Source organism: Microtus ochrogaster, chromosome 4 (genome assembly GCF_000317375.1).
Source record: "Microtus ochrogaster isolate Prairie Vole_2 chromosome 4, MicOch1.0, whole genome shotgun sequence".
Taxonomy (NCBI): Eukaryota; Metazoa; Chordata; class Mammalia; order Rodentia; family Cricetidae; genus Microtus; species Microtus ochrogaster.
The window spans coordinates 40,799,344-40,826,337 of record NC_022011.1 but is presented as its reverse complement, the minus strand read 5'-3'; the positions used below and the strand labels follow the sequence as shown (position 1 = coordinate 40,826,337).

Below are 26,994 nucleotides of genomic sequence, written 5' to 3'. Positions count from 1 at the left end.
TGCTGGGGCCGAACCCGGCCCGCCTTGGGCCGCGAGGGTGCGGGTCCCGGCCCGCTGCCGCCGCGCTAACCCCGCCTCCCCTTCCCCCTCTTGTCGCCCCGCGCGCAGGGCTTCCTCAGCCGTCGCCTCAAGGGCTCCATCAAGCGCACCAAGAGCCAGCCCAAGCTGGACCGCAACCACAGCTTCCGCCACATCCTGCCGGGGTTCCGGAGCGCAACCGCTGCCGCCGCCGCCGCCGCGGACAATGAGAGGTGAGCCCGCCGTCGTCCGGGCTGTGCCCCGAGGGTGCGGGGACAAAGCCGGAGCCGGGCAGAGCACGCTCCCGCGGGAGAGACGCCTCGCCGGCCTCCGGGAACTCCGGGAACGGGGTCCACGTCGGGCCGCGGGGCCGAGGCTGCACCCTTTGCTGCCCCCACCGGCTGCCGGAGGTCCAGGGTGAGGCCGGGCGGCAAGTGCCCTCTCGGGCATGAGGGGTCCTGCTTCTTCTGGCCGAGGTGGGCATTGTTTCCCGGGCCGTGCGGTGCCTGGAGGTAGGGGACGGAAGTGGCGCCTCCACCCTCAGGACCCATCCCCCGGCCTGCCGAGTCCCTCGGTGTCCGATACAAAAGGCATTTTCGGTTGGGTCTTACCCAGACCAGGCAGCGCTCGTGGCGCGGAAAAGGGTGAACATCTGGAGGGGAGGAGCAGGGGGCTGGGCTGCTCTGGGGGCACATCTGCGCTAAGTAGGGCACGTGCTCCTCTGGGGGCTGGGGCGAGCAGAGCGGGCAGTGCCCAGTCGCTGGGTTGATGGGCATAGCATGAGACCCCGGAAGATGGGCCTTCCCCCTCCAGTCTGGGCAGCTGCTCCCTTCCTTTTCCTCCCGCTCCCAGGGGTGTCTCCTATTCCCTGCTTCCTTCTGGGTAAGCCAAGAGCAGGTGTGGAAATTCCAGGGGGAGGTGGCTTGTGGGGCAGAGGAGCGGGGAGGAGGTTGTTGAGCCTGCTTTGGAATCACTGGCAACGTGCAGGCTTCAGCTCGCAAGGGCAAGCCATCCTGTCCGTGCGGGGGCACTGGGCGGGCACAGTCTCTGGGGGCCCTGGATCTCCTTCTTGAGTCGTGTCAGCCACAGGCACCTTTCCACTTAGGCACAGGCACAGTGATGGATTCCTGTACCAGTTAGAACGTGTCGTGGAGGTGAAGGAACCAATGGGCTCTAAGAACCCTTTTCAGCATTCAGCCCCAACATCTTAGGGTACTGGCGTCTCCCTTCCTAGGTCTGTGTCCGCTTTACCATTGGCGAGTTGGCACTTTTTGTGTGGAAGGCACAGGTAGAATGATAATGTCTCTCCTTTCCTCCTTGGTTCCAGCAAGCAAAGGAGCCCAAGTTATCCCAACTCCTTCCCAAGGTGGAATGACGATTAACTGACAGCTAGCGTCTTCCCCCAGAGTACCCCTCCCACAACCCAATTAGAACCGCTAGACCTTCCTTGTCCCTCAGCCCAGAGCGGTTCTCCAGTGCATCCCCACCGCTGTCTGCACCTGGCTTCCTGCCCCAGCTGCCCAGCCCAGCCTAAAGCAGGACCCCCAGCGTCTCACTAGTGGCTATGGTGCCTCAGGGGACCAGGCGTTCCCTGGCAGGAAGATGCAGCCAGGTCAGAGCTCAGTGCTGGGTGCAGCCGCTGCGTCTTTGAAAATCTCCATTCCCATCTTTGTTATTATTGTCTGTCTGGACGGCAGGCCACCCGGTTTGCTGCCTTCCACTCTCCTACAGCTTCCACCTCCGGCTGTGTCCCCCAAGAACATGCCCTTCTCCGCGCTTTCCCTGGCAGGGGTCCGGACCCTCTGTTCTCGCATGCGAGGACTTGTGTACGTACCCTGTTTTGTGTGCGTACCCGGTTTTGTGTGCATGTGGTGGTTGTCCGGGAGCAGGAGAGACAGCAGGCAGCCCGGTCTCCCAGTGTGTCTGCCCGCTTGAGAGCAGGCGGCATGCGTGTGGTGTTTACCTCCCGCCCTGGGAAGCCGGCAGCAAGCGCTTGACTAGCAACCCTAGCCAGAGGTCCAGGCTCCATTAAGATGACCTCGGATACATCCTGTTCAGCTTGCTCTCAGGTTAGCCTTGTTATATGCAGGGGGAGGGGTAAGCAGAGTCGGCTTTGAGAGTGAAACTACAAGTCCATTTCTGGAAATGTGAACGGCAGCAAGAGGAGCTGAATGTCACTGGCAGTGGTGTGGAATTGTCTTTTTAATTTTCTCTAAACAAGATCTTGCCTAGTGGCTTGTCTGGAATCGAAAAGGAGCCCAGGTTTCCATGAACAGTCAGGGAGACTGGGTTTGGAATCCTATTCAGTCTAGAGGCTGAAATGGGCTTTGCCAGTACTGGGGTCTTGGTTTGTTGCTTTGTTCGGGAACAGCTCCGCTGGCTTGAGCTGGGTGCATTGGCAGATGTTCCTCTGGGGCAGTTCTGGAGTCATCATTCTCGGAGTTCACTGACTCATGGTCAGGCCTGGGTCAGTGGAAAGGGACCTCTTCACTCTTGTGGGTGTTGTGCTGCCCAGGTGGGGTGGGATGAGCAGATCAGGGAGAGATTGAATTCCCTCTCCATGGCACTCCCACTGACTGCCGTGCCTCTCCTGGGGGCTGGGGTAAATACAGACACCAAACAGTGAGTGGATACTTGAGATGGGAAGGATGCTTGGGATGCAGCGATGGAAAAGGGAATAATCGTTTCTAAGGTTGCATGCACGAGCCCTGATCCCAGAAGCCCTCCCGTGTAGATGAACAGTTTGGGGCTATCTGGGTCAATCTCTTGAGTCTAAGTGTGTGTGAATCTGCCTGGTTTGTATGACTGCTAAAGAGGCGTTGTGTATAGTCTGTGTGCTCTGCAGACTGCTGTGTTTGGGCGGTCCTTTTGTTGTTGCTCTGAAATTCTCCGTCCAGAGGCTGGAAACCAGGTAGTTCTGGGCTGGAATCTTCGGGACTCTTGAGAAAGAAATCTGCCCTGGTTGTGGGCTGCTGCCCTTTGGTTGTGAGGCTTGTGTCAGACTAGCAGAGTCTTAGGGGCTCAAGGGCTACAGGACAATACAGGTTTGAGCCTTTGTACTTATTGTACTGAAGATGGCTTCAGGGGAGGTTCTCAACTGGTCTCTGATCTCTGGGCCTCTCAGACACTCCTGTCTCCTTTGGAGGCTTTGCTAGTAAGCATCAGGGGCAGGCAGTCATTTCTCCTGGACAGCAGAAGTGAGTGCTGGCCAGCGCTCCCCAGGTGAACTGGTGCTGGCAGAAGCATTTTCATGCAGGCTGGAAGTGTTGTTGCTTCATTGGCAAGGGGTTTTAATGTTGGTAAAAGCAGTAAAAGATATGGTAGTTCTGCCTTCCCAGAACCTAGTCACTGAGCTAGGCCAGTCAGCTGACATCCTTCTCCCTTATTTCCCCGATACCATTTCTCAGTAACTCTGGGTGAGAGTGTCCCCTCCGACTGACTCTCTGTACTCTGGAGTGGAGTACCTCTCATTCTTGCCAGTTGGCCTCCTATGATGCTTAACTTGGGAATGCAGCTGGGTGCAACTAGGCAAGGCTGGTGTGTGTACAGTTAGAGCTGCACTCTCCCTTCCAGGGACTATGGAACTCAGTTTCCATAGCTGAGAGTTACTCAGGTGTATGTATAGACCAGGGAGGGTAGATAGTTGGAAGTGGGGTGGGGTTGTTACCGGGACTCTCACCTGGCCTGAGAAGAAGACAGATAGGAGTTCTGTCTCCAGGACTGAGGTAGCTCTTGGATGAAGAGACAGGAAGCTGGGTGGAGAACAGGAAGTGGAAGGTAGTGCTTGTCTGTAGGCCAGTGATTATGTGCTGGTTCCTGCCCTGCTGTGCACAGGGAATGGGACATCAAGCCCTTGTCTACTTTCCCTTGGGACTGGTCTGTGAAGTATAGTGACTTCAAGTTTAGATACTTATTAGGTATAATGTCAGCTTTGTCCTTGAAGTCCTTGCTGGAGCAAGTCACTTAGGCTTTTGGGAGCATTAGTTTATACAGCTACAGAGTGGACACAATGAAAATTATGATGGTGGTACTGGTATTGATACATTCACTATTTAATCACAAGTATTTGATCTTATTCCATGCTGTTTCCTTAGCATTTAATACTGGGTCTCACACCCTTCTTAAATGTTTCTAAAATTTGATTAAAACATAATGTGTGAAAGAACTTCACCTAACTATAGGATTTCAAGTATTAGTTAACATCAGTTGGGGGCAGCCATCTTGTTTGGTAGGCCTCAGTTTTCTCATCCGTGTGCCAGGACTAACAGTCAGTCATGCGGTATCATTCCACAGTTGTAGAGAAATCATAGATGCCGCTGCTCCTTGCAGGAGGAATTGAGTCCTAATGGAGGGCGTTGTTAACCTTGAGCAAAGGAGAGCGAGTGCCTGGTAAAAGGCCCTCCACCTGTCCTTTTGTCCTCCTGTCCGTCTGCACCTGGGAGTGAAGAGGTTTCCTGTGTGGTTTTAAAATCCTTTTTAAATGTCCACTGTTGCAGCTCCTCCTGAGCCGTCTTTATTTTAAATCATTTAGTTTAGCTTTACTTTTTCTTTACATTTTAAATTTAAATTCTAATTTAAATTTTTGAGCATTTGCTTTTTGTCTATATCTCTTATTTTCCCATAGGATAATGTCTTAGAAATAGAATTACTAAGTCAAAGAATATGAAGTTTGAAGTTTTGACACACACACAAAAGGCGTATCAAAAGACTGTAATGGTTTATTTAGTCTCTGCCAGTGAGTTTTGAGAGTGGCTACCTGTTAGTGTTTCTTCATACTAAGAGATGAGCTGTCTGTCATCATTAAAATGGTCTCTTTCATCTTGGAAAGGCAGAAAAATGGTATTTCTTTATTTACATTAATTTACTTGTTAGTGATTGGTTACTGACTGCTCTCCTGAGTCCAGTGGCCCGCGGTGCTGTTTCCTCCAGACTCACCCCATGTTCTAAATTTCTGACAGATCCCTCTGCAGACTTTCGGTTACCCTGACTGCCGGCTGTGTATGGGTGGGTCCTACATGTTATATGAGCTCTACGAGAAATTCACTAACTCCTGGGAGGAAGGCTTCCTGGCTTTCATCTCCCCTCCCATATGGGAATCAGATTTAATTCTTGAGACAGTAATCATTACAAGGGAAACTTACATTTATGGTACTTGGCGAGAGCATCTGTCCTTTACAGAGTAGATGGGCAGAGAAGGGCCACATGACTGCCAGGCCTCTTGTAGTCACACTGCTTCCCTGTGCAGCTCTGTATGTGGCTCCTCAGGAGCGTGAGCAAGTCCAGCTAGAGCCGTGTGTGTGATTCTGAGCCTCAGCTCCAGAGGCAAGGAACGCCACAGAACACAACCTGGATGCGTGGAACAGCCGGTTTATTTGTGCTTTCTCGTTTTCCTTGCCTTCCTTTTGTATCTGCGATTCCCACGCGGACTTTCTAGGTATCTGAGCTGGGTAATATTTTAAGGAATGGTGGAATTTAGCTAGTGATCAGCCCCGGGCTGCCCAGCTGAAGTTTCAGAGGCTAGGAAAGCTGACCTTTGAACAAGCACCTATATATCTGCATACTTTTTATATATTTTGCAAATGTGTATCTGTCCTCAGGAAGGTGTGTGTGCATGACATGTAAATATTTTGGTATATGTCTATGTATTTGCAACAGACCAGCTTGGCATCCTGTTGGATTAGACCAGATGAAGTTTTAAGATTTCTGTAGGTGAAATACAGGAAATGATTCGATCTAAGTAGTCAGTAAGTGCTGACTACCGTATTATTATTGTGCATTTTCTTGATGTGTAAACTCCTTTTGTGTTTACATATACTCTGTGTTGTCCAGGTGCATGTTCTGTGTTTTCTGTAAATATGTGTGTGTAGTCTCGGGGTGCCCATGTGTACATTCCGTCCACATATGCAGTACTGTCTGGGCATGTGGACATGCTGGCCTGTTTTGTTAACAAGCTGTCTAACTTCTTGGGGATAACTTACCCATCAGCAGCCTTTAGACTCCCCTCTCAATCTCACATGCTAAGTAGAACCCATGTCCTGGTGGCAGCCAGTCTTGGGGATACTATGGGGCTTCTCTTCCCAAGTAGCCTTGCCTATTTCCAAGCCCCATATCAGAGGATATGCAAATCGACTCTTTAATGGAATTCCTTTGCAAAATATTATTTGAACCAGAAAGTTAATTACTGGGCTCTAATTAACGGCTATTTCTAAAGACCACAGAAAGAAACTAGCCATCAAAGAGAGAGTGAAAAGGGGAGACGGAAACCACAGACCTCCCTCTGGCTGGTGCCTGTGTTTGGCTTCTCACTGCTCTGAGCTGCCAGCCCCGTTCTCTAGGAGAATGAAGGACAAAGCTCCCCTTCCCAGAGAAGCTCTGGTGGTTACAGATTCTTGCTGTCTTGAGTATGTCTGTCTGGAGGAGAGCCCTAAGTCCCTCTGGAAGGAGGGACTTTCTCCTGTCCGGTAGGGGCTTTGTGGGTGTGGGGGCAGCAGGTCTACACTGAACTGAGGCTCCCCCATCCTCAGAGTTCCACCATGCCATGCCCAAGGCCTGCCCTCTGTACTCACCGGCTTTCTTCCATAACATGTCCCCTTTCCCATTCACCCTATGCAAGGGGTACTCTTCCTTAGCCCTGCAGAGCCTCAACAGCTGCCATGGCCAAACCCCAGCAAACCTCTTCAATGTGCATGTGGAGTCAGTGGTCCGGGAGTAAGGCGAGACTATACTTGGTCTTGTGCTGTCTCCTGATCTTTGAATACCGGAGGTTTCCCCTTCCATCCCTGCTGTCTGAGAGTGTCTGAGCTTCGTGGACTCATGACTGTCCACCACATGTGCTAGACTATGTGCACACATAGATTGCTTTTGGAACTTGGGCTGTAAGTACTTACAGAAGCCCTCACTTAGGCAAGTAGTGGGTATGATCCCAGGAGAGGGTGGAAGAGAGTGTCTAACCTGACAGCCTTCTGGGGGACCGCTTGGACATTCTTAGACTAAGACGTGACCCCCAAAACTGGAGGTTAAGCCTAATCCTGGAGAGATGTCAAGAATGCCTTTGTCAGGCCTCTGACTCCTGACAGCACTTCTGCAGTGGGCTGGTCAGAAGCACTGACAGTGCTGTGTGCTGCCCAGAAATATTTAGTACCGTCAGTGAGTGGGTAACTTTGCTGCATATGCCTAAGTTTCTTAAGAGAGATGGGTCAGTGGACAGCCTCGAGGCCCTGCTTCTGGGAACGTTCCCCTAAAGGTAACCTGGCAGGCTTTTGCACCTTTTGCTGGCATTCATGGGTACTTTGGTGTTTATGGCCAGGCTGGTGCAGGAGCTGCAAGAGTCACAGGCATGCTCTGAGTCCAGCTTTCCCATCTCTTGGGACAGCTTCCTGTGTTGTTCAGCTGCATGGTGAGTTGTTCCAGAACAGCAGTCCCCACCTTCCTTTTTCCTGTGGGAAGCCCCCACTGTGGAGCTGGGGGTCTTCTACCCTCTCTCAGCTGCCCTGGCAAATCCCCTTCTGTTAGCCCCTCCTGCCTGCTGTTGACCTGTCTTGAACAAGCAGGGTCCTGCTTGATTGTACATCAGCCCAGTTGGATTGTAAAAAGAGCATTGGGCAGAGGGATAGATGACACCAGGGTAGCACACACCCTAATAAGATGCAACATTGTCTTTGGGAGTTTTCATGCTGAGGGCAGTGAATTAGTATAGCATCTCCCTGTGCCCACCGACTAAGGGAAAGTTAATTTCATGCTCTGTCTTTCTGACATTCATAATCAGAGCATTGTATTGCAGCTGCATATTGTTAGCACGTGAAGAATGGCCAAGCCTCAACAATTAGTGTTTCTGGCTGGGGAGGAGATTTATTAATGGATTGTTCCTGGCTCCACCCCTATTCCTATTCCCATGTATGCCTTTCCAGTCCCTACCCCAGACTGCAGCTAGGAAACTGAGTCGCAGAAGTGTCTGGGATGGAGTTTGTCCCAGATGTTGAAGGTAGGGGAGAGTCAGCCATTAGAAAATACAGGTTCTTGAGCTCCACCCTAGACCTGCTGAATTAGACTTTGTGCCTGGGTAACTTGTGTCTCCTCCAAGTCTGAGAACTATTTCCCAAAGTTGAGAACCGTTGTAGAGGGGCAAAGATGGTGACCCAGCTGTGTGTTGGCAGCTTGTCTAAGCATATCCCATTCTGTGTTCTTGATTCCTCACAGCGAGGAGGGGCTTGTTTCCCATTTCACAGAGGTAGAAACTGAAGCTCAGTGTGGAGTGGCCCTTTGTCACTCCTGAGAGATCTCTCTACTCGGGCAGTTCATTCCTTGACCAGAGCTCAGCCAGAGCTGAGATTGTACCTTTATCTGGGCCTGCCATTTGCTTTAAGGTTGTAATGCCTTTTTAAAGAGCATCCCAGCTGGGCCGGGTGGTAGTGGCACGTGCCTTTAATCCCAGCACTCCGGAGGCAGACACAGGCAGATCTCTGTGAGTTCGGGGCCAGCCTGGTCTACAGAGTGAGTTCCAGGACAGGCTCCAAAGCCACAGAGAAACTCAGTCTCGGAAAACAAAAAACAAACAAAAAAAAAGAACATCCCAAACCAGGAGTCTACTTGTTAGAAATAAGTTCATGGTCAAAGAAAGAAACCAGCACCCACAGAGGCCTCCCTGAGGCAGCCTGCTGTTCTTGCTCAGGAAGGCACTCACTTTTCTGCCGTGGAGAACTTCTCACTGGTGTTTACTGTATGGTTCCACTTTGGAAAGAGTCATTAGGCCAGCGCTCAGGGCTCCCTGGAGGTGCTACGATGAGGCCAGACATTGACACTGTGGTCAGCAGGTAAATGAACTAAGAGAGGGGAGGCCAAAGCTGGAGTTGCACTTGGTCCAGTATTGAGCCCACACGGATCACTCTGTCCCAGTCCTTTTTCTGACTCCCTGGTTCTAGGGGTGATGCTGAGGTGGAGAGAAGTGACTTCACTTACCATGATGAAGTCAGTGGCAGCCATGTAATTCAAGCCCAGTTCTATGAAGGCACCCCGCCCCCATAGGACAGCCAGTGTGACTGACTGTAGGGGTGTCCTGTCCTGCAGACAGAGCTCTCAGTGTAGCCTAAGAGAGGCCTGTCTTGAGGGGAGTAGCCAGGTCAGCCCAGGCCACCTATCAGATGGTTGGTGAGTGAGAGGGGTGAGGGGGTCTGGCTTGTGAGGCAGGGTCTTGGAATTTGAACCCCTGGCTGCCCAGTCCCATCTCCTGTAGTTCCCGCACTACCTCATGCTGAGGAGTCCTCTGAGACCTGGTGCCACCTGCTGTTTCTCTCTGAGCTTCAAATTTTCTATTTAGTGAAGCAGGCCCCAGGTTTCCTGAAAGGAATCCTTTGCACACTGAAGGTGTGTGAGGTCTTTGTTGGGCTTGGTTCATGGTGCTCAGGTAGTGAAGCCCCTGGAGCTTCATGGACCTCTGTGGCTGGGCGGGATGCAGACGTCCTTCATCTTGCTGTCTACATGGCAGGCTTCTCTTGGTGCTGGGATGGCACCACCCACCACCGTTGAGTGGACACTGAAGATGGGTTCTGCTCGGTGTTATGCATTTCCATATTTCACCCTTACAGGTGCTACTGCCACCCTCACTTTACAGAGGAGAAAGCGGAGTCCCAAGGTGGCCCTATCAGCTGTCTTCTATGTGACCTCCGCTCACATGTTCATGTTACATTTCTGATAATACTAACAATGGCCAACTGCTTACCATTTTTGAGGCCCCTATGCCAGGCATTGGGCGGTGAACACACACCATTGCTGATGCCCTGGTATGCCTACTTTATCCTCCCTCCAGGGTTAGAGACTTTTCTCACAATGGACTTGGAGACTTAGGAGTTCTTTGGCTTACAAAGTCAGGGTCCTCTAGTGTACTGGTCACATGGTGAGCGTCTTCCATGCCAGCTGCGTCCTCAGCACTTTGTGCTCATGACAGGCCAAGCCACATGCACTCTTGTCGCCAGAGCTCGGGTCCAAACCAGAGCAGCCTGTCTCCCATCTCGAGGGTCTAGCTTTAACCAGTGCTTTCTCTATTTTACAGGTGGATAAAACCATCTGGGGGTGGGGAATGACCTCAAAATTGGTTTCAGAGGTTCCTAAATGTGGGCCTATGTGTTGTTTTCTGCGGGGTTCGTTTCTTTGCTTGGCCCAGAAGGTTAGAGCCTTTGAGAGGTCCTGCAGCGAAGACACCAGTTCTGTCTTGTTTAAGCCAGGGTTTCTTGCCCCCACCCCATCCCCAGGAGCAGTTGTAGACGTCTATAGGAGTGTTCTGCAGAGCATCATTTGGTAAACATTAGCTTGAGGTGTTCCCTCTCCTCAGAAGCATGTTTCTAAGACAATTTTGGATGTATTCACTGCCTTCAGGACTTGCAGGACTGAACCTTGCATAATGGCATTGCTGGCTCAAGTGACAGGTGATGTAATTTTGGGAAAGTTATTATAAGGTACCCAGAGCTGATCTTCAAAGTAGTTTCAAATTTGTGTCAGTGTGTGTGTGTGTGTCTATGTGTCTGTCTGTCCGTCCGTCTGTCCATCTGTCTGGTCTACACCCTCATTGGGTTAGTGGTTTGACTAGTACTAACCTTAGCCAGGATATTGGGAGTTACTGTCCCTTTTGTGTGGTGAGTGGTTCCCCTGTACACAGCAGCTCTGACTCTGGGTCTCCCCATCCCCCTCAGCCACTCTCTGCAGAAGGCAGTAGTTGGGCAGAGGCTGTCCACAAATTTGCATAATTGTACTGTCCTCTGAATAATTAATAAAGCACTGTCCTTGCTGGGAGCAAAGTCTGTGCCATTATGGATGGGTCTGCCATGAATGGGTTTGCAGGAACTCTTCCAGAGGAGCCAGTGGTTCCTGGAGTCCTTTACCTTTCAAGGAGCCCTCTCTTAAGAGAAAAGTGGGGGCACTGAATTGTTCTGGGGGAGTTGCTAGTGTTGTACCCATGTGACCCTTGTGCTGGTCATGCCCCTTCTGGAATCCATAAATGAGATCTCTGGCGCACATGGGTTATATGTCTATATTCCCTGGCTTCTCTGTTCCTGTACAGTCTTCTCAGACATGTGGCCAGCTGTTGTGGGGACCTTGCCCCTTTTCTGGAAGCTGACAGGGCATGGTGTTTACCTGTGGCTAGAAGTGCATTTTGGAGCAGGAGAGGGTAAGGTAGGCATATCCGCCTCTATCCTCTTCTGGAATTCCAGTCTCCCAGTTTATGGACCTTAGAGGGTTATTGGTAGCCTGGAGGAGATTCCATTTGAGATTTCCAGCCCTTTTTTAATTGCCTCTTGTTAAGATGAATGCTCCTTCTGGTATGTGGTCTCTTGCTTCTTCTCGTGCTAAAAATGGAAATTGAGGCACAGATCTGTCCCTACTTGCCACTGGAAATTGGAGAAAACCCTATTTCTCCAAGTTGGGGTACACTTCCCTGTCTCCCTCTCTGTCCAGAGCTTCCATGGGAGTGTTTCTCAGACCTTCTTACAGGTGTTACAGTCGCTGGAGCTGAGGGAATCCTATTGTACGTACAGGTAGGCCAGGTAGGCGGCATTCAGTGAGCCAGAGGAAGTAGTTTCTTCAAGGAATGATTCCTCAGCTTGAAGTGCTAATGTGTCTGATTCTACAAGAGGGAGTTCAGGGGACTTTGCCTCCTGCCCACCCCGACTGCCCGGTATCTGTCTGCTTTTCACTAGAACGGGACTCCCTGTTCATGGGGACAGACCATGCTAGTATGCTAGGGCTGAATGTGCCAGCCCTGGCATGTTCCTGCACCTTTGCTGAGCTTTGGGGGGGAGGGAGGGAGGGAAGAAGGTGGAGTGTGAGAGGTAGATCATTTACCTCTTGGCTTTCATACCAGCTAGGACTTTGGCAGGACAGGAATCATCCCATTTTACAGATGAGACTCAGAAAGTACTTATCACACCCAAAGCTACAAAGCTTGCATTTTAAATTTACACTCACCAGGTGAGCCTTTGGCTTTCCTCCTACAGCTGCATTTGCTGTGGGAGGAAACCATTTGCTCCCTGGGGAAATGTCAGTGTTAGCTAGGGTGGGGCTGTGGGGACTTGTTGCTCCTCCAGCTGTCTTCTCCACTTGCTTGGAGTATCTGGGGTGAAGATTAGCAGATTCCCTGTTTAATAGTTTCCCTCTGTGGGGTTGGCTTTGGCTCCTGTGTCAGTGTGAGCACAGACTACCAGATGCCCTGACAGGTTACCTTTTCCTCCTCTAGCCTTATGCTTTGAAAGGTGGTTTGGAGTGTTCTAGAAATATGAGGCGTTCGTATTTGTCTTGAGCTGTGGTGGTAGGAGGGAGAGGAGTCTCCAGCTGCCTTGACCGACCCTTTCTGAGCCTCGGGGTTGGATAGGCATCTTGAAGTGGACATGCATGGGCATTTGTACTGAGAGGGAGGTGTGGTTCAGGGTTTGGACCAGCTGTTTCATATAGCTCAAAGGGGAATGGAATTTTCATCCTCACCCCCCAAGCCACAAACTGATAGCAGAATTGTACTCTACGGTACATGGACCTGTACCTGGACTAGACTCCATCGTCTTGTGTGATGGGACAGGTTTCCTGTGGTCTTGAAGTCTGCCCGAGATTGCATGTTTGGTCATTTTATCATCTATGGTCATTTTATCATCTATTCTATCATATCACCACACATTGGAGCCCCAGAATCCTGACAGTAGGTCCCCTCAGCACTCGCAGGGTTCACCCCTTCATGTAGCAAGAGATGGCCCAAGACAAGCAGGAAATGATGTTTGTGCTGACATTTCTTCCACTTAGAAAATCAATATTCTGTGGTCTGCCTAATTGCTCTGTTGCTGCTAAATGAGTCATTATGGAAGGAAAATAGCAAATGCATTGTGAGATTAATGGGAGAAAGTAGTTGGCAAATGACTCTGGTTTGCTTCCGAAGCTCTGAGAAGGTGTTACTATGAGAAATCTGGAGAGTCATGCAAGTCCCAAGCAGTGGGGAAACAGGCAGCTATTGGGTGGCGAGGTGCTAGAGGTGCCAAAGATGCCCATTAGTAAGTGCCAAGTTAGGACCCCACAGCAAAGGAACTTTGATGGCCTGGTCTTGAGGGTCAGGCACCAGACAAGCTGGGAGACGGAGTGGTGGGTCTCAACTTCTCCCCTCAGAGGGCTGGGATAAAATTGTCCCATAGGAAAATTACAATTGCACTGCCCTTCTCAGCAAGTCCAGATGTGGAGCTTGATTCGGTGGGAGTCGGGTAGAGTCGGGTAGGGTCGGGTAGGAACAGTGAGCTTCCTGGGCAGGTACAGGGGCTTATGCACATTCTGTGGTCTGGCTGCTGGCAGCTGGAAGACTGTGATCCTAAAACTTAGACAGTCCTAGGAAATATACTTCGTACAAGTGTGGAAACTAAGGCTGAAGACATCTAAGGACTTGACTAAGGTCATGTAGCCATTAAGGTAGGCTGGGTTTAAACTTGGGCCTGTATAACCCCAAACCCAAAGGCATGATCAGCTGCTGCAGGAAGCTGGAACCTTTTTGTACATCTGCACCTAGTGTCAAGGACTTCATTCCTACATTAGTCTGGCAGATGCCAGAGACACTGCTGAGCTAGGGGTCTGTAGGACGACAGCAAAATGTTGACCTCAATATCCCCAAACCAGACTTTTCTTCCTCTTAACGGCAGTTTGACGGTTTTGTATTGTTCCAAATGCCAAGTATATTAATGACTCTTGAAAAGGTTTTGAAAAGGAGGAGACATGGTTTTCCTCCTTCCAGGAGGCTTGTTGGTTTATTCCTTGCTAGTATCCCAGCTCACCTCTTAAGACATGGAGCCTGCTGGCTGTCTGCAGAGGTGGTAGTGGAAGTGTGGTTAGCTGAGCAGACTTGGAGATCTCTGGATTCCCCAAGGTTTCAGAAGTGGCAGCAGCAGGTGGGGAGAATCCACCTTCCCTCTGAGCACTGAAAAAGAGGCCTTGAGGGCATCAGAGGCCGTGCCGTCCTGCTTTCTGGAGATAGCTGAGCATCTTTATGCCAGAGAAACCATGCAAAGAATCCCAGGCGGGGAGGGGCAGATCCTCGCGCCTGTGGTCCGCTCCTGTGGTCTGTTCTGGAGTGTGTGTCAATCCAGAGATCCCAGCTAGTATAGCTCTGCCTTCCTCCTCCCCCACAGCCCAGGCTTCTGGAGGATGGGGAGTGATGGTGTTGCAGGCAGGGTTGTATGCTATGTCTTCCTAGGTGTAGAGTAACCCTGGTGCTGGCTGTGCAGGACCTGCTTGCAACTGGAGCCGGGCCTCAGAGTGTCCCTGTGGACATGATAGGACAGGGCCAGATGGACTCAGAAGAGTCAGAAACTTGCTGGGCATGTTTGCTGCTGCTGGCTGGAAGCCAGGTTTCAGCCCAAACTTGGGTCTGATTGGCTGTTGCCTGCCCCTTACTGAATGTAAAGTGCCGCCCTCCATGGCCAGAGGCTAAGTGGGTTGGCTAAAGAGCCCAGCATGGGCTTTGTCCCATTCTCATTTCATTTTCCAAACACTCTGCTTCCTTCTTCAAGTAAACAGCAAGGTGCTTTTCCTGTGGGACTGCCCAGCCCTGCCCCAGGACCCCAGTGCACTGCCATAGGGAGGCTGAAGTGGCAGCATGGAGATGCTTACAGGGTCCCTGCTGGTCTTACTCCCTCCTCTCCCTGTTGTGACTAACACCATGACCAAACCAAAAGCAACTTGGGGAGGAAAGGGTTTATTTTGCCTTACCATAGTCCACCATGAAGGGAAGTCATGGCAGGAACTGCAGCAGGACCTGTGCAGAGGCTGTATAGAGAAATGGTGCTTACTGGCTTGCTCCCTGGTTCCCTCAGCTGGCTTTTTATATAACCAGACCATTCCTGCCCAGGGATGGTGCTGCCCACAGAACAGACTGATGGATCTTCTTAAGGAAGGTTCCCTCTTTTTTGTGTCGAGTTGACAAAACTAACCAACACACTTGGGCTCTGCAGTGTGACATTTTACAGTCACACAGCCCTGACCCTGGTACAAATCTTAAGTCTCTTCATAGAGACAGGCTATGGCCTGCCAGACCCCTGGAAGATGTGGAGTGGAAGGTCCCTCATTAAGCTTTTCCAACATGCACTTATGCTTGCTTCGCTCTGGGCCATGAGAGGATTTGAGATTCTTTCTTCTGTATTTCCATCCCAACCATCATGCTAGTACGTGTACGTGGTACCCAGTTAAGTCCAAGTAGATAGTGGGCTGTCCTCGGAACCTGGTCTCTGGGTGCCCACTTGAGCAGCAGTCTCTCGCTCCTAGGTCAGAGTGGCTGAATTTCTAGTCTGAAGATTGGCTGTGAGCAGGGAGCTTGGGCTCCTTTTGAGTAAGTGTTGCTGTGGCGTCAGGAGACTGCCGTGGACACACACAGAGCAAACAGTCCTGCAGTCTCTCCTGCGTGTGCTTCTGTCTGCTGAGAACTGCACATCAGTTCATTCCTAGCATGGACCAGCAGCTTCCTTACTGACTCACGGGTCAAGAGGCTTCCTTAAGTGGCATCAGTCTGAGTAGAACTCAGGACCTGAGTGCCGTTGGCAGCGTTAGTCTGCTGATTCCCTGAGGCTTGGGGTAGGTTTCAGACAGGGTAGTAGCGCCTGTGTGGTCAGTGTGAGGCTTCTCGGTGTACTCTCAGAAATGCTGAATCCTTCCTAGGGCAGTTTTAGAGAAAACTCTCTAGACTGCTGGGTGTCACCTCATGGATTCCTAGTTTTGTGACTCTGCCCTTGGGTGGATTCAGTTCTGGTTCACATGTTTTCAACAGCGCTTGGATTTCTTCTTCTGTGCCAGGCTGGACCACATACATACATAGTCCTTAGCAGTAGTCTGGCAGTCTGATCTGGCCTGGTGGAAGCTCAGTTAGGGGGTCTGTTTTCCCCTCACCCTCTCCTCAGCTTCACTTCCCCCGACCCTGACAGAGGAGCAGGCATCCCAGATGGCAGATGTCTTTCCCGTGAGCTCTGCTTCTCTGGGATGGGAGCTTGAAGCCCATGGCTGAGGTTGCTGCCGCTGGCCATTGTGCTGGTAGTCCAGAGAGAGCATGTGCTAAAGCGCTGTGCCTCTGAAGGCAGACTCCTCTGCCGCCCTGGCAACAGCTCCACGCCAGCCTGTGGTGTGGCCACTGAGCATGCCTCCTGACTGGCTGCCTTCTCCTGCTCCTCAGCAGCAGCCTCTTTCAGGCTTCAGGCAAATGGTGAAAGAATGCTGGGGGATTGGGGTCCTCAGACTGCTGACAGCCCTCATGCTCCTGCCAGGTGCCCCCTGGGGTTTGTCATCTACCTCCGCTGGGGGGGGGGGGGCTCGGGCGGATCTGCAGGGACTGCAGAGCTACTTACTTCAAGGGTTTAACAAGCCCCCGGAGCCTCCAGGCTCTTCTTGCCTTTGCTGCCCCCAATCTCCTTGTGCTCTGGGCTCCCCTGTATCCTTATGCAGATGGCCCAGGTCAGGGTCTGTGTCAAACCCTCCTCTTTCTACTACTTACCTGTAAGAAGGGGATAATTGGGAGTCTTGAGAGGGATAGATGAAATTTACAGAAAAATGCTTGGGATGGCACTGTCATGCTGTACTCCCCTGCCTTGTGTCCCTTCCGTCTAGATGCCTCATGCTCTACCCAGTCTTTCAGGTCCTAACCCCTTCTGCTTAGGGCTTGGTTCCCTGATGCCCCTCGCCCAGCCTCCTGAGCTGTTCCTTTGGGTCTCTTGGATCTGCTCCTCAACAGCAGAAGGGCTTCCTCAGCACACAGTGGCAGTCTGGCTCCTCCCCAGTCCACAAATAGCACTCCACCTCACTCTGGATAGCCAAGCTGCGGTTCAGGGCTGTAGAAACTAGCCCCATGGAGAGGGACCAAGTGAGGAAGGGATGGATGTACCCAGGTAGACAAGGGACTGGACACTCTGGCCTCGTCTTCTACTGCTGTCTGTGGCAGAGTGTAACAGGAGTTGGATCCTCTCTCAAGGAATCAGGTGAAGTGGTGATAGTGTTTGGGGTTTGAAGGAAATCAGTCCCTTGGGTGGCAAAGCAAGGACAAAGGCACTGAGACTGGCAGGAGAATCTGGTGAGAACAGAGGATTAGGGCCTTTCTGTCTTCTTGGACAGGCTGGGGGAGGTGAAAAGGGCTGGTGGGTGCTGGGAGAGTGGGAACCAGTTCTAAGGGCAGGAGCAGCAGGTAAGGAAGGAGAGGTGAAGACTGAGATTGAGGGCGGGAGAGGATGAGCCCAAGAGTGTGTGCCGGGTGCTTTGTTGTGGCATCACAAGTCTAAGAGGTGAGCTTGCTTCTGTGCCAGGAAGAGGGTGTAGTGGGGGTTGTTGACTGGTCGGGGTCTTGAGGCTAGTACCAAAGAGCCAGAGTGAACTGCCAGGTGCACAACCCTTAGAACTGCTGGTGGACTCTGCCTGTTCAGGGCTGGCAGGCATGTCCCCTCAGCCAGGTCAGGTCGGTAGCCTGTTCTCTAACCACATGTAAGAGCTACTGAGTGTCCATGAAAGCTTGGACCATACAGTACTGTGGCATTACTCGGTTCCTGGCACACATGACACTTGAACTGTGCCAGAGGAAAGAACCAAATCTCTTACCGTGCCTCAAGGAGCCCAGGACTGCTCGATGGGTCCCACAGTGTTCTGGCTCTTACCTCCTTGCTGTTCTGACGTGCAAGACCCTCTCTAGCCCTTGAGGGCAGACCTCCCACAGACAACCTAGACCTCTTCTCCACTTGGCACCTAGTGTGAAGCCTGGCACAGCTCAAGCCGAATAAAATACTCATTGAGCACCTACTGCATGCCATGCACTGCGCCAGGGACTGGAATAATTAACTTTGGCATGGCACTTTGTGATTCCCACAGCTCCTCTGGGTCTCGTTAGGAGCTTGAATCTTTCCAGTTGGGTATTATTTCCTTATTTTCCAAGTGCGGGGACTGAAACAGGGAGGAGAGTAGCCTGAGGTGACACCCTCAGCCACCAGCAAGGGACCAAGCCTATCCTGAGCCTTGACCCCCTCCCTGGGCTGTGGGTGTACTCTGGGGACTGGCAGCTGTTTCTTTCCAAACTTCTTGCTAAGATTGAGCTTCAGGAAGCAAGGCCCACAGAGAATCTGTATCCAGGGGAGCAGGACTCCTAGGGACCACAGGAAGCACCTGCCTGGTCCTTGTCTTCACCCAGCAGGAATTGGTTGTTGGGGACAATTGTCTGTGTTTGGGGTAAGTCTGAGGTAGAAGAACAAAGAGAACCCTTCCTGCCAATAGAGCTCTGACCTTGAAAACCCTGTGAAGTTTCATTTACTGGAAAGAAAGAGGGAAGAATTGGTTACCAGCTTCAAAGAGGGGCAGGCCTCCTGCAGGCAGCATCCAAAGAAACCTTGACTTCCTGAGTTCTGCTGTTGGATTTCTTCTTTTCAGTTTGACAGACTTCCTGGGGATCTGTCTGGGCTGGCCAGAAGGTGCAGAGATGCCAGGAGCACTGGGCTTCCTTTGCCTAGACACTACAAGACCTAAGCTTTAAACAAAGACCATACAATGATTCCAGAGGTCTGGACACAGCCTGCAGATGACTATCCCACTTGCCCTATTGCAGGAGTCCCGTGGAGCAGTTCAGCTGCACATGTAGGGGACAGGGCTTTTGCAAGGAAACAGTGTGGCAGTCGGGAGGTCCTGGGTGTGGAAAAGCCCAGGGTTTATCTGATTTATCTGCTTTGTTTGTCTCTCCACACACATTGGCAAGTCTGTGTTGTGTGCCAGGAGCTGGTGTGACCCTAGGACAGGTCTGATGTGTTGTGGGCCCTGCCTTGCCCATGTGACACAGGAACCCTAGCTAAGGCACTTCACAGCTTATGGAAAACAGTTTGTATGGCTGTGTCCTTCTGGGGTCAGGGACAACTGTTCGGTTTTGATGGTAGAACTTTGGGTTTGGAAGAAAATGCCCTAACGTTGTTTTTTTTTCCCTGACATTTAAAAATTTCACATCTTTAAATGTTGGCAATTGATTCAAAACATAAAAATGTCATACACTGTGTGGCTAAACAAAGCATGAATGTTGACCAAATACAACCTGCACTCTGGTTAGAGTCCTTTATGGTAAGGCTGGCCAGAGTTCAGGTGGCTAGAAGGCATTGGTCAGGCCTTCCTGCAGAGGGACAGGGCAGAAGCAGTGGGACCCACTTTTATTTACTAAGCGGATGGTGCTTGCCTGGCTTTGGGCTGCCTTGGTCCCATCGGTGTGCAGTGCTGCCTTGGGCCAGCATATCAGCTAGAGGCTAGCCCAACTGCCCTGAGAATGTCCACCTGTGTTCACTGCTCCATGGGTGCTTTCCCCAGTTTGACGAATAAATAAGCCCCTTTGGTCAGGCAAGAGCCCAGGGAAGAAGAGTTGCTTAGGAGATGTCCCAGTGACTGCCTCTTGGGCAGTGGTGCAGCTATATAGCGGTGGGATGGCATTGTCCACACATGTGACCTTGCTGCTGTTAGCATTTGCTCTGCTGCCTGCAGGACAGTTCCTTCCTGTGCTGCTGAGGAGGGCCTTCACGGGACCTTGTGCCCTGTCCTTCCCACCTTTCCATTTCAGGCTCCTCAGAACCCTGGTCACCTCCATCCAGGACTGACTGTCACACCCTGTGCAGTCTGCACTTGACTTTATAGAAGATCACCTGGTGCCTGGGCCTTCCAGGATTGTTCTCAGGCTTAAACTTTAATTATCCCTTTATTGTATGCAAAGCCTCGGGCCAGAGCCAGAGGCACCTGACCCTCACAGGTCGGTGGAGCAGGCCTAACCAACCTCAGTGTTTCCAGCCTCATTGTCTGCAAAAGCATGAGGAGAATGGAGAGCACCCCCACCCATGTGGCCTTGCAGTCTGCCACCCCAAAATGCCTGTGTCTGAGGTGGGGCTCCTGACCATGTCCTAGCCCTGCCTCTCTGTGTTCTGAGGTCAAGCAGAGGCCAGGCAGCATTCGCACTTCAGGATCTTATCTTAGGGCTGAGGGAGCCATATTAGCCAGCTCTCAGTCAGAGTCCTCACTGCTGCCCTCCCATTCTCTTTCTTTATCTTCACTTAAGTCTGTTTTCCATGTAGAGATAATTAAAATCAAGAGCTCTGGGCACAGATCGCAAGCCCTGATACCTCAAAACTCCCACTCCACCACAACCACCAGGGACCTTCCTCTGCAGAAAGTTTGGGGGGGGTCTCATAGAAAAAGAACTGTCCCTGCACCTGGGCCAGGTGCCTTCTCCTCAGCTTACTTGGTTGGAAGGCAGGTAGTACAGTTGAAGTCCCCTTCCTGTGAGCCCTCCTGTCCTCACCTGCAGCTTCTAGGGCTGGGGCCAGAGAAGTATTTGAGTCCATAAAGGAGCGGGGCCAGGGGTCTTGAATATGGCTTTCGAGCGAGAAGCTTCACCCAAACTCCAAGGTAGGCAGGTTGCCTGTCTGATTTTCTGGTGCAGACAAAACTCCCCTGAGGGATCCTTGGGATTGAGTTATTTCTGTTTTTGTTCACCTGTGCTAGGCCCTGGGGACAAGGACAGAAAACCAGCTGTGGTCCCTGCCTGAGTTGGGTGTGGGAGAGGTGTCTGCTGCTCCTGGGAAACCTGTCTTCACCACGGCTTGTACCTGGCTCTTTGGTACTCCAAAGGGAGGTCCGGCCACCAGGAGTGTGTCCTGGATTTTTAGGTGGGCCGTGGAGGTCTGCATAGGTTCCACAGCCCAGGGTGGGTAGAGTGCTGGCCTGAGGCACTGTGGAGCTGCCTGCGTTACAGCTTAAGCGAAGTTCTCTGTCGTCTGAAAAGCACGTGTGGAGCCCAGCCCATTCCTAGGGCTCTATTGAGGATCAGCAGAACAGCCCTGGTTGTGGGGAGGGGTGAGCATTAGGGGTGATGTGTTGTGGGTGGTAGTGAGTGACAGGGACAATAAGAAGAAATATTATAGAAGATTGGCCTTGTGCTCTAGGCTGGTCTCCCCATTTCCCCTTCTACTCCAGTCTTGCCAGTTAGAGCAGTTGGTGGCTTTATTTGATTATTTTTGTTGTTGTTGCTTATTTTTTTAAAACAATGTCTCCTTATGGTATCCCATGAGGCCTCCCATCTCTGCCCTCCGGGTGCTGGGATTGCATGCACAGACCCCTGGCAGTACTAGAGTAGTCTTTAAACAATACTCCATTGGAGACCTTCTTGAGGGCAATGCCTGCCTGCCTGCCTGTCTCCTGCTCTCTCTGCTGCACTGGTCCCTGATCCCTGTCCCGGAGTGCAGCTCCATCGCTGTCCTCACCTCTACCAACAGTGTCCTCTTGGCCTTGCTTCTTTATCTCATTCATGTGTTAATCCTGGAATCCTTCCTGCTTGAACCTAGACTTGAGTTCCCTTACTCATCTTACTCCCTGTACATTTGTACCTTGCCCACGGTTGACCAGCAGCTTGAGAGAATAGACTTCACGTCTGCTCCTTCCTGTGTCTGCAGGACCCAGGATAGGGACTGGGGTGTCGGCGAAAGAACACATAATTCATTTTATTTTACCCTGTGAGGTAGACACATTGCAAGAAACTAATCTCAGAGTAGGGTTACTGGCCCAGGGCCATATAGCTGCAAGAGGACCGAGTAGGATTTGAGCATAGTGTCTTGCTTTAAGTCTTCCTTGACCACTAGAAGCCCCCTCTTACCCCTAACCCCCAGCAGTCAGGCTGCCTCTTGGATAGGTAGGAATGTGAGGGGCCCAGAAGAGGTAGGTGGGGTTTCACTTTAGGAACGTGAAGGATGAGGCCAAGGACGTAGTGATAAAGGTACAGGGGTCTGAGCATGCGAAGTGGCTGCATGTTAGGGACTGTATTGAGGCTCAGGACTGAGAGAACCCCAGCGGAGTGGTCCCTGAAAACGCACCTTAGGTGCTAGCTATTCTAAAAAGAAAAAAGAAAATGCTAAACAGCTGTAGCTGTATTACCCACCCACTTCCAGGCTCCTTGTGCTAGCTCTGGCTCCTGGCATGTTTTCTGTTTCCCTCCCAGGACAGAGAAATATGGGGGGGGGGGGTGTGGAGTCAGTCCAGCCTTGCTGTTTGCACTGCCCTCACATCTTAATCAGTCTGTTTCTGGGAGCAATGACTTCATCTCCTATGATTCTTGACACAGCCAATGTAAAGCATCCATTTATATTCCTCTGATGAGTCTGGTTGGGAGAGCAGTTGGTGGACTTGGCTTGGGGGCTTACAGTTCAACTACCTCTCCCTAGATCTGGCCCTATTGACCTGAGCAGCTCAGAACAAGTTTAGTCATGTAGTACTTTCTGAGGACCCATTGTGTGCACTGTCAGAGCAGTGATTGGGAATTGTATCCAGCCAAGACTCCATCTAGGCTATGGAAGGTATTAAGTGGCAGCCTGGACTTGAGTAGCTGCAGACCCCAGAGCCAGACCCCCAGATAACTACAGTGAGGGTGGGCGGTGACTCAACCTTTAAAACTTTGGTAGTGTTTTGTTTTCTGAGGGAACCTTAAAGTATTCTGTCACAGAGTCACATCCCAGTCCTTAAAACCTGTGTCTCAAATATGTATGAGTTCCTATCTGCCATTATGAAGTGTTTGTCAATGGAATTAATAGTGTAAGCAAGATTTGAGGAGGGTGGGCAGCAGGGGAAAGGGTTATTTAAACATACTTCAAACAACACTGGCTCTAGCTGCTGAGCAGACATTTGCATATGTAATGACTGCTAATTATGGGTGGCCTCAGCTGCTCACACGTTTGCCTGGCTGTGCTGCTTTATTGCAGGCACCCACTCGGGATTCTCTGGCATGCTTTTCACCAATGATAACACAACAGAAATAGTAATACCTATCGGGTTTTGATCCCGTGCTATGTGCCAGACATCCTACCAAGCGCTTGGCAGGCATCATCTCATTTAATCCAAGTAGCGCTCTGCGTTCCACAGACCCTTATCAGGGCAGGAGACTGAGGCTGAGGAGCCTTAGGCTCAGTAAAGTCAAGAGAGTAATGCAGCCTCACTGAGAGGTTCCCTCTGCTCTGAGGGCTCTTGGGGACACTCGCTAATGTTTTTATCTCTAAGCCTTTTCTCTTTCTTGGCCCTCTCAGAAGCCCCCATTTTGCCAATAGCTAATTTGAAATTTGTTTTAGGAGGGAAGTAAACCTTATATCTTCTAAAGTAAAACCAGGCCAGGCAGACCCTCCTTCCTGCAGTCTGCTGGTGAGGTGAGGGGTGAGAGGTGAGGGTAACCCCTCAGTAGCCAAAGAAAAATTAAAGCAGTAAGCAGGGGGAAGAACACTATCACAGCATAAATTAACTTAGGTGTGTTGCCATTAAACTAGAGGTTGCGCGGTGGCTCATGGCAGCTGTAGCCCACAGACAGGCTGGGTTTCATACGATGAGGTGGAGTGATGTTCCAGTTTTCCTGGTTTTTTTCTTTATATATCCCAAACCATTCACTTCAAACGTTCTCCTCAGAGCCCAGAGTTGTGGATTTTCTTGGAATAAAATTTTCTCGGCAGCTTTGGACTGTGTTCCTGTTGCCGTGACTTTTCACCCTACATGCTTTTCCATATCTGCTCTAGTGACACTGGAAGCAGCGGGGGTTGTTGGATTCCCATCCTAGAGGAAAGGAGACCAACAGGGCTACCCCACAAAGCTGTTAGTGAAATCCATCCTTATTGTCCAGCCATGTGGGTTTCTACCTCACTGCTTCCCAATTGTGTCCAACTCCCTCTGGCCACCAAGGAAAGTAAGAAGCCTTTCCCTGGCCTAATGACTCAGAATAACCAACAGTGGGCCCAGGGACCATTTTTTGGTTCCCCGTCCCCTTTCTATCCCTCCTAAGCCATTGGGGACATGGGAAACCTATTCATTTAAACTCGATCATTTTCTTGAAGACAGAATAGAGCTGAATTGGGTCAATGGCTCTATTTGCTGTGCTCAGCTGTTTCTGCTGCAACACCATCACTACTGGGTCTGCTGCTAGCTCTGTGCCACTGAGCTCACCAGTTAAAATTCCTTATCTTTGGCCATCCTCAGCAAGCTTGGCTCTGGCAGAGAAGAGTGATGTGTGAAACCCCTAACCAGTGTCATTAACCACATGACCTCCACCTCCAGGACACAGGCTTCAGGTCCTCAGCACCGTTCCACAGGTGCCCTGCTTCCAGCAACAGTTTGTGCAGGTGGAGAAGCTCAGGCTTAGTATTCGCTGGAGTGCAAACCTCGGGGTCAGACACAGCAGGCTCTGTAAGCTCTGTGGATTGGGGAAATAAGAATGCCCCACTTTGCACCTGTAAACAGAGCATCACCTCAAAGTGCTGGGCTGCCCTGGTGTAGACAGGATGCGGCATGTCAGTGGTCAGCCCTGGGCTGTTTGACTTATGTTGAGAGGTGCCCTATGTTTGGAGGGAGTTGTAGGACTCAGAAAGGATTGATCTGGGTCACTCACCTCTCTGTGACCATTCCCATTCTCAGCTCCCAGAATTCCCATGGTGTGTCAGGCCCCACATTGAACAATAAGCAGCTTCTTCTGACCCATAGCTTCTCATATGTGCTTTCGCTTGGCATCAGTTTGGTGTGCCTTTCCTTTCCACCAAGATGCCGGCTTTTAAGGGCAGGGACAGGTGTCTTCCCCATGCTTGCTGACCCTGGCTAAGTAGCCTGGGCAGGCTGTCTAATGGGACTGTGTTGTCATCTGTAGTAGAGTTGGGGATAGGACTTGGGGGTACAAGTGAGGCACTAGTTAGAGCTCAGTGAGTGGCTCTATCTCTGAATAAGTCTTAAGGATGGGGAGCATTGAGCACCAGGTAATGCTAGCACAGTCACTAGGGATCTGTTATGGTCACCGTTTGCCTCCTGATAACACACAATCCTTGGCACACCATGAATTGCTGCCCGGCACTTGGCAATGTGACCACGTAGGAATGGAAATGCTGACCATGTCTCATTGCTTGTTCAAGTAAATTTACTCTGTGTTTCCAGAGGAGGTGTCGCACGGGTGGGAGTCTACTCCCACGAAACGCTTTAATGGAAACATTACATTTGGGGAGCCAACATGTGTTAACATCTCAGTAGAGGAAAAGGGTCCAGGTTTCTCTGCCAGCCACATTGCTCACCACAAAGCCCTGCTTGGGGGCCTGGAAGATGAGGGTGCTGTATCCAGGCTGGTGGAGGGTAGAGGTGGCCAGAGGCTGGAGTTGGCTGGACTTAACCTGGAGGAGATGGGACGACTGAGCAGGTCGAGAAGAAGAAGAGAATTGAGGTCTCTGGGATGGCAGCTTTCCTTAAACACCCACACAGTTCTCAGCAAAAGAGGCACAGACAATAGACCCTGGAGTAATGAGTGTTGGGGAGCCCAGAATTCCAGCTTCCTGTGTGACCTTGGGTAGCATTCCTACCCCTCTGTGTTTCCGTGTCATTTTTAGGCAGACGTGTGAGTGCCCATGTTTAGAGACCGGGGAGGCTTACAGAGATACTGAATGTAAAATACCTCTCAGCTTGGCACGAAGTGGACGCCAGGACACATTTGTTTTTTTTTTTTTTGTTTTTTTTTTTTGTTTTTTTTTGTTTTTTTTTGTTGTTGTTGTGCTGATAAAGCCATACATGCATGGATGTGTGTACATAAATTAACAGCTGGGGGGTGCTGAAGCTGGGGGGGTGCTTCCTGGAGTTGGCCCTCAGTCTAACATCAGCTGAGTATAGAGGCCCTTGTCCTTGAGAGCCAGGCCTGACTGACTCCTCTGCAGTGGTCCCTCACTGCCCTGAATGACTTACAGGTTCGTCCTGAGGTCTCTGGACTATAGCAGCGCCTTCTCCGGGGTGTGTGTGTCCTTAGAGAGCAGCCTACAGAAAGGAGAGAGGAATACGTAACTGTGGTAATTACTTTTGCAGTTGCTGTGACCAGATGCATGGCAGAAGCAGAGGGGGTATGTATTTTGCTGGTAGTTTCAAAGAGTTCATTGGGTATGTGGACACCCCCCCCCCTTGCCGAGAGCGAGATCAGCTTAGGGGTAGACTCTGGCAGGGGAGTGCTATTCGCTTCCTGGCCCTTAGAAAACAGAGGGCAAGTGCACTGCAGACACATGTGACTCCCTGCCAGTGGGATGGTTTCCTCTCCCTCAGCACATCATCCCTGGAGATACCCTCAGTGGCCTAGCACAGGTGTACATCACCAGTCACCTTAGTGATTCTAGAGCTAGTCATGTTGACAGTGCAGATGAGCCAGGGATGTGCAAACAAGGCCTTGAAGTGTCTTCATAGTCTGGGGCTCATTCTCCTTTCACATCCTTCAGGGAGACGTTTCCAGAGTACTACAGAGACTGTACCTGGTTGGTAATGACAACTTTCAGGCCTTGAGTTCTGACTGGCCTGAAGGGTGTGTATGCTCTTTGCGCCTTGATCCAGAGATGAATAGACCCCAAGGAGGACCTGGCAGATCAAGAAGCAGCGTGCAGGCCTGTGGGGGTGGGGTGGGGGAAGGGTTCCTTTAAATGGGAGGAGCCTAGCTGGGCTTTGAAAGGGTGGAGCAACCAGGCATGGGGTGTGGCCATGAGGAAGGGAAGGGTCTACTAGAGTTTACTATCCTTGGCCCCAAAAGCTGAGTGGTAGGGTTTGATAGGGCCTGTTCAGGAAGGCTCGCCCTCAGGCCTGTCCGTTCTAAGGCTGTGTGTGCCCCTAGCTGGGGCTGGGAGGTGTAAAAGATATACCTTCTCCAAGACCAGACAGCTGGTGAGTGTAGAAGCCCAACTTAGGATACAGCCCACCTCTGCTTTTGTTACCTGTACCCCGTCCTGTGACCGCTGTCACACAGAGCAGAAAGTTCTGCTCTAAGGCATTGCTTGCTGCAAGATTGTAGAATTAGGTAAAAACCGAACGTGTTGGCACATGTTTATGATTTCTGCAGTAAGCCAGTGTTCGGGAGGCTGAGGCAGGAGGATTGAATGAAAATGTGGTCCACTGGCAGGGAATGGCTTCCTGCGTGGAAGAGTCTAGGAGGGCTTCCAATTAGGAGTATTTGAA

The 26,994-nt window shown here is 51.1% G+C and overlaps 1 protein-coding gene across 8 annotated transcripts in view; it reads left to right on the top strand.

The window, feature by feature from the left end:
- Nucleotides 1–26,994, top strand: part of Dab2ip (DAB2 interacting protein) — a 173,154-nt gene that overhangs the window by 103,795 nt on the left and 42,365 nt on the right. For all 8 annotated transcript variants that reach the window (XM_013345903.2, XM_026789777.1, XM_026789791.1 and 5 more), the window contains one exon: nt 109–251. In XM_013345903.2, coding sequence (XP_013201357.1) covers nt 109–251 — 143 coding nt within the window. The remainder of the gene's footprint in view (nt 1–108; nt 252–26,994) is intronic.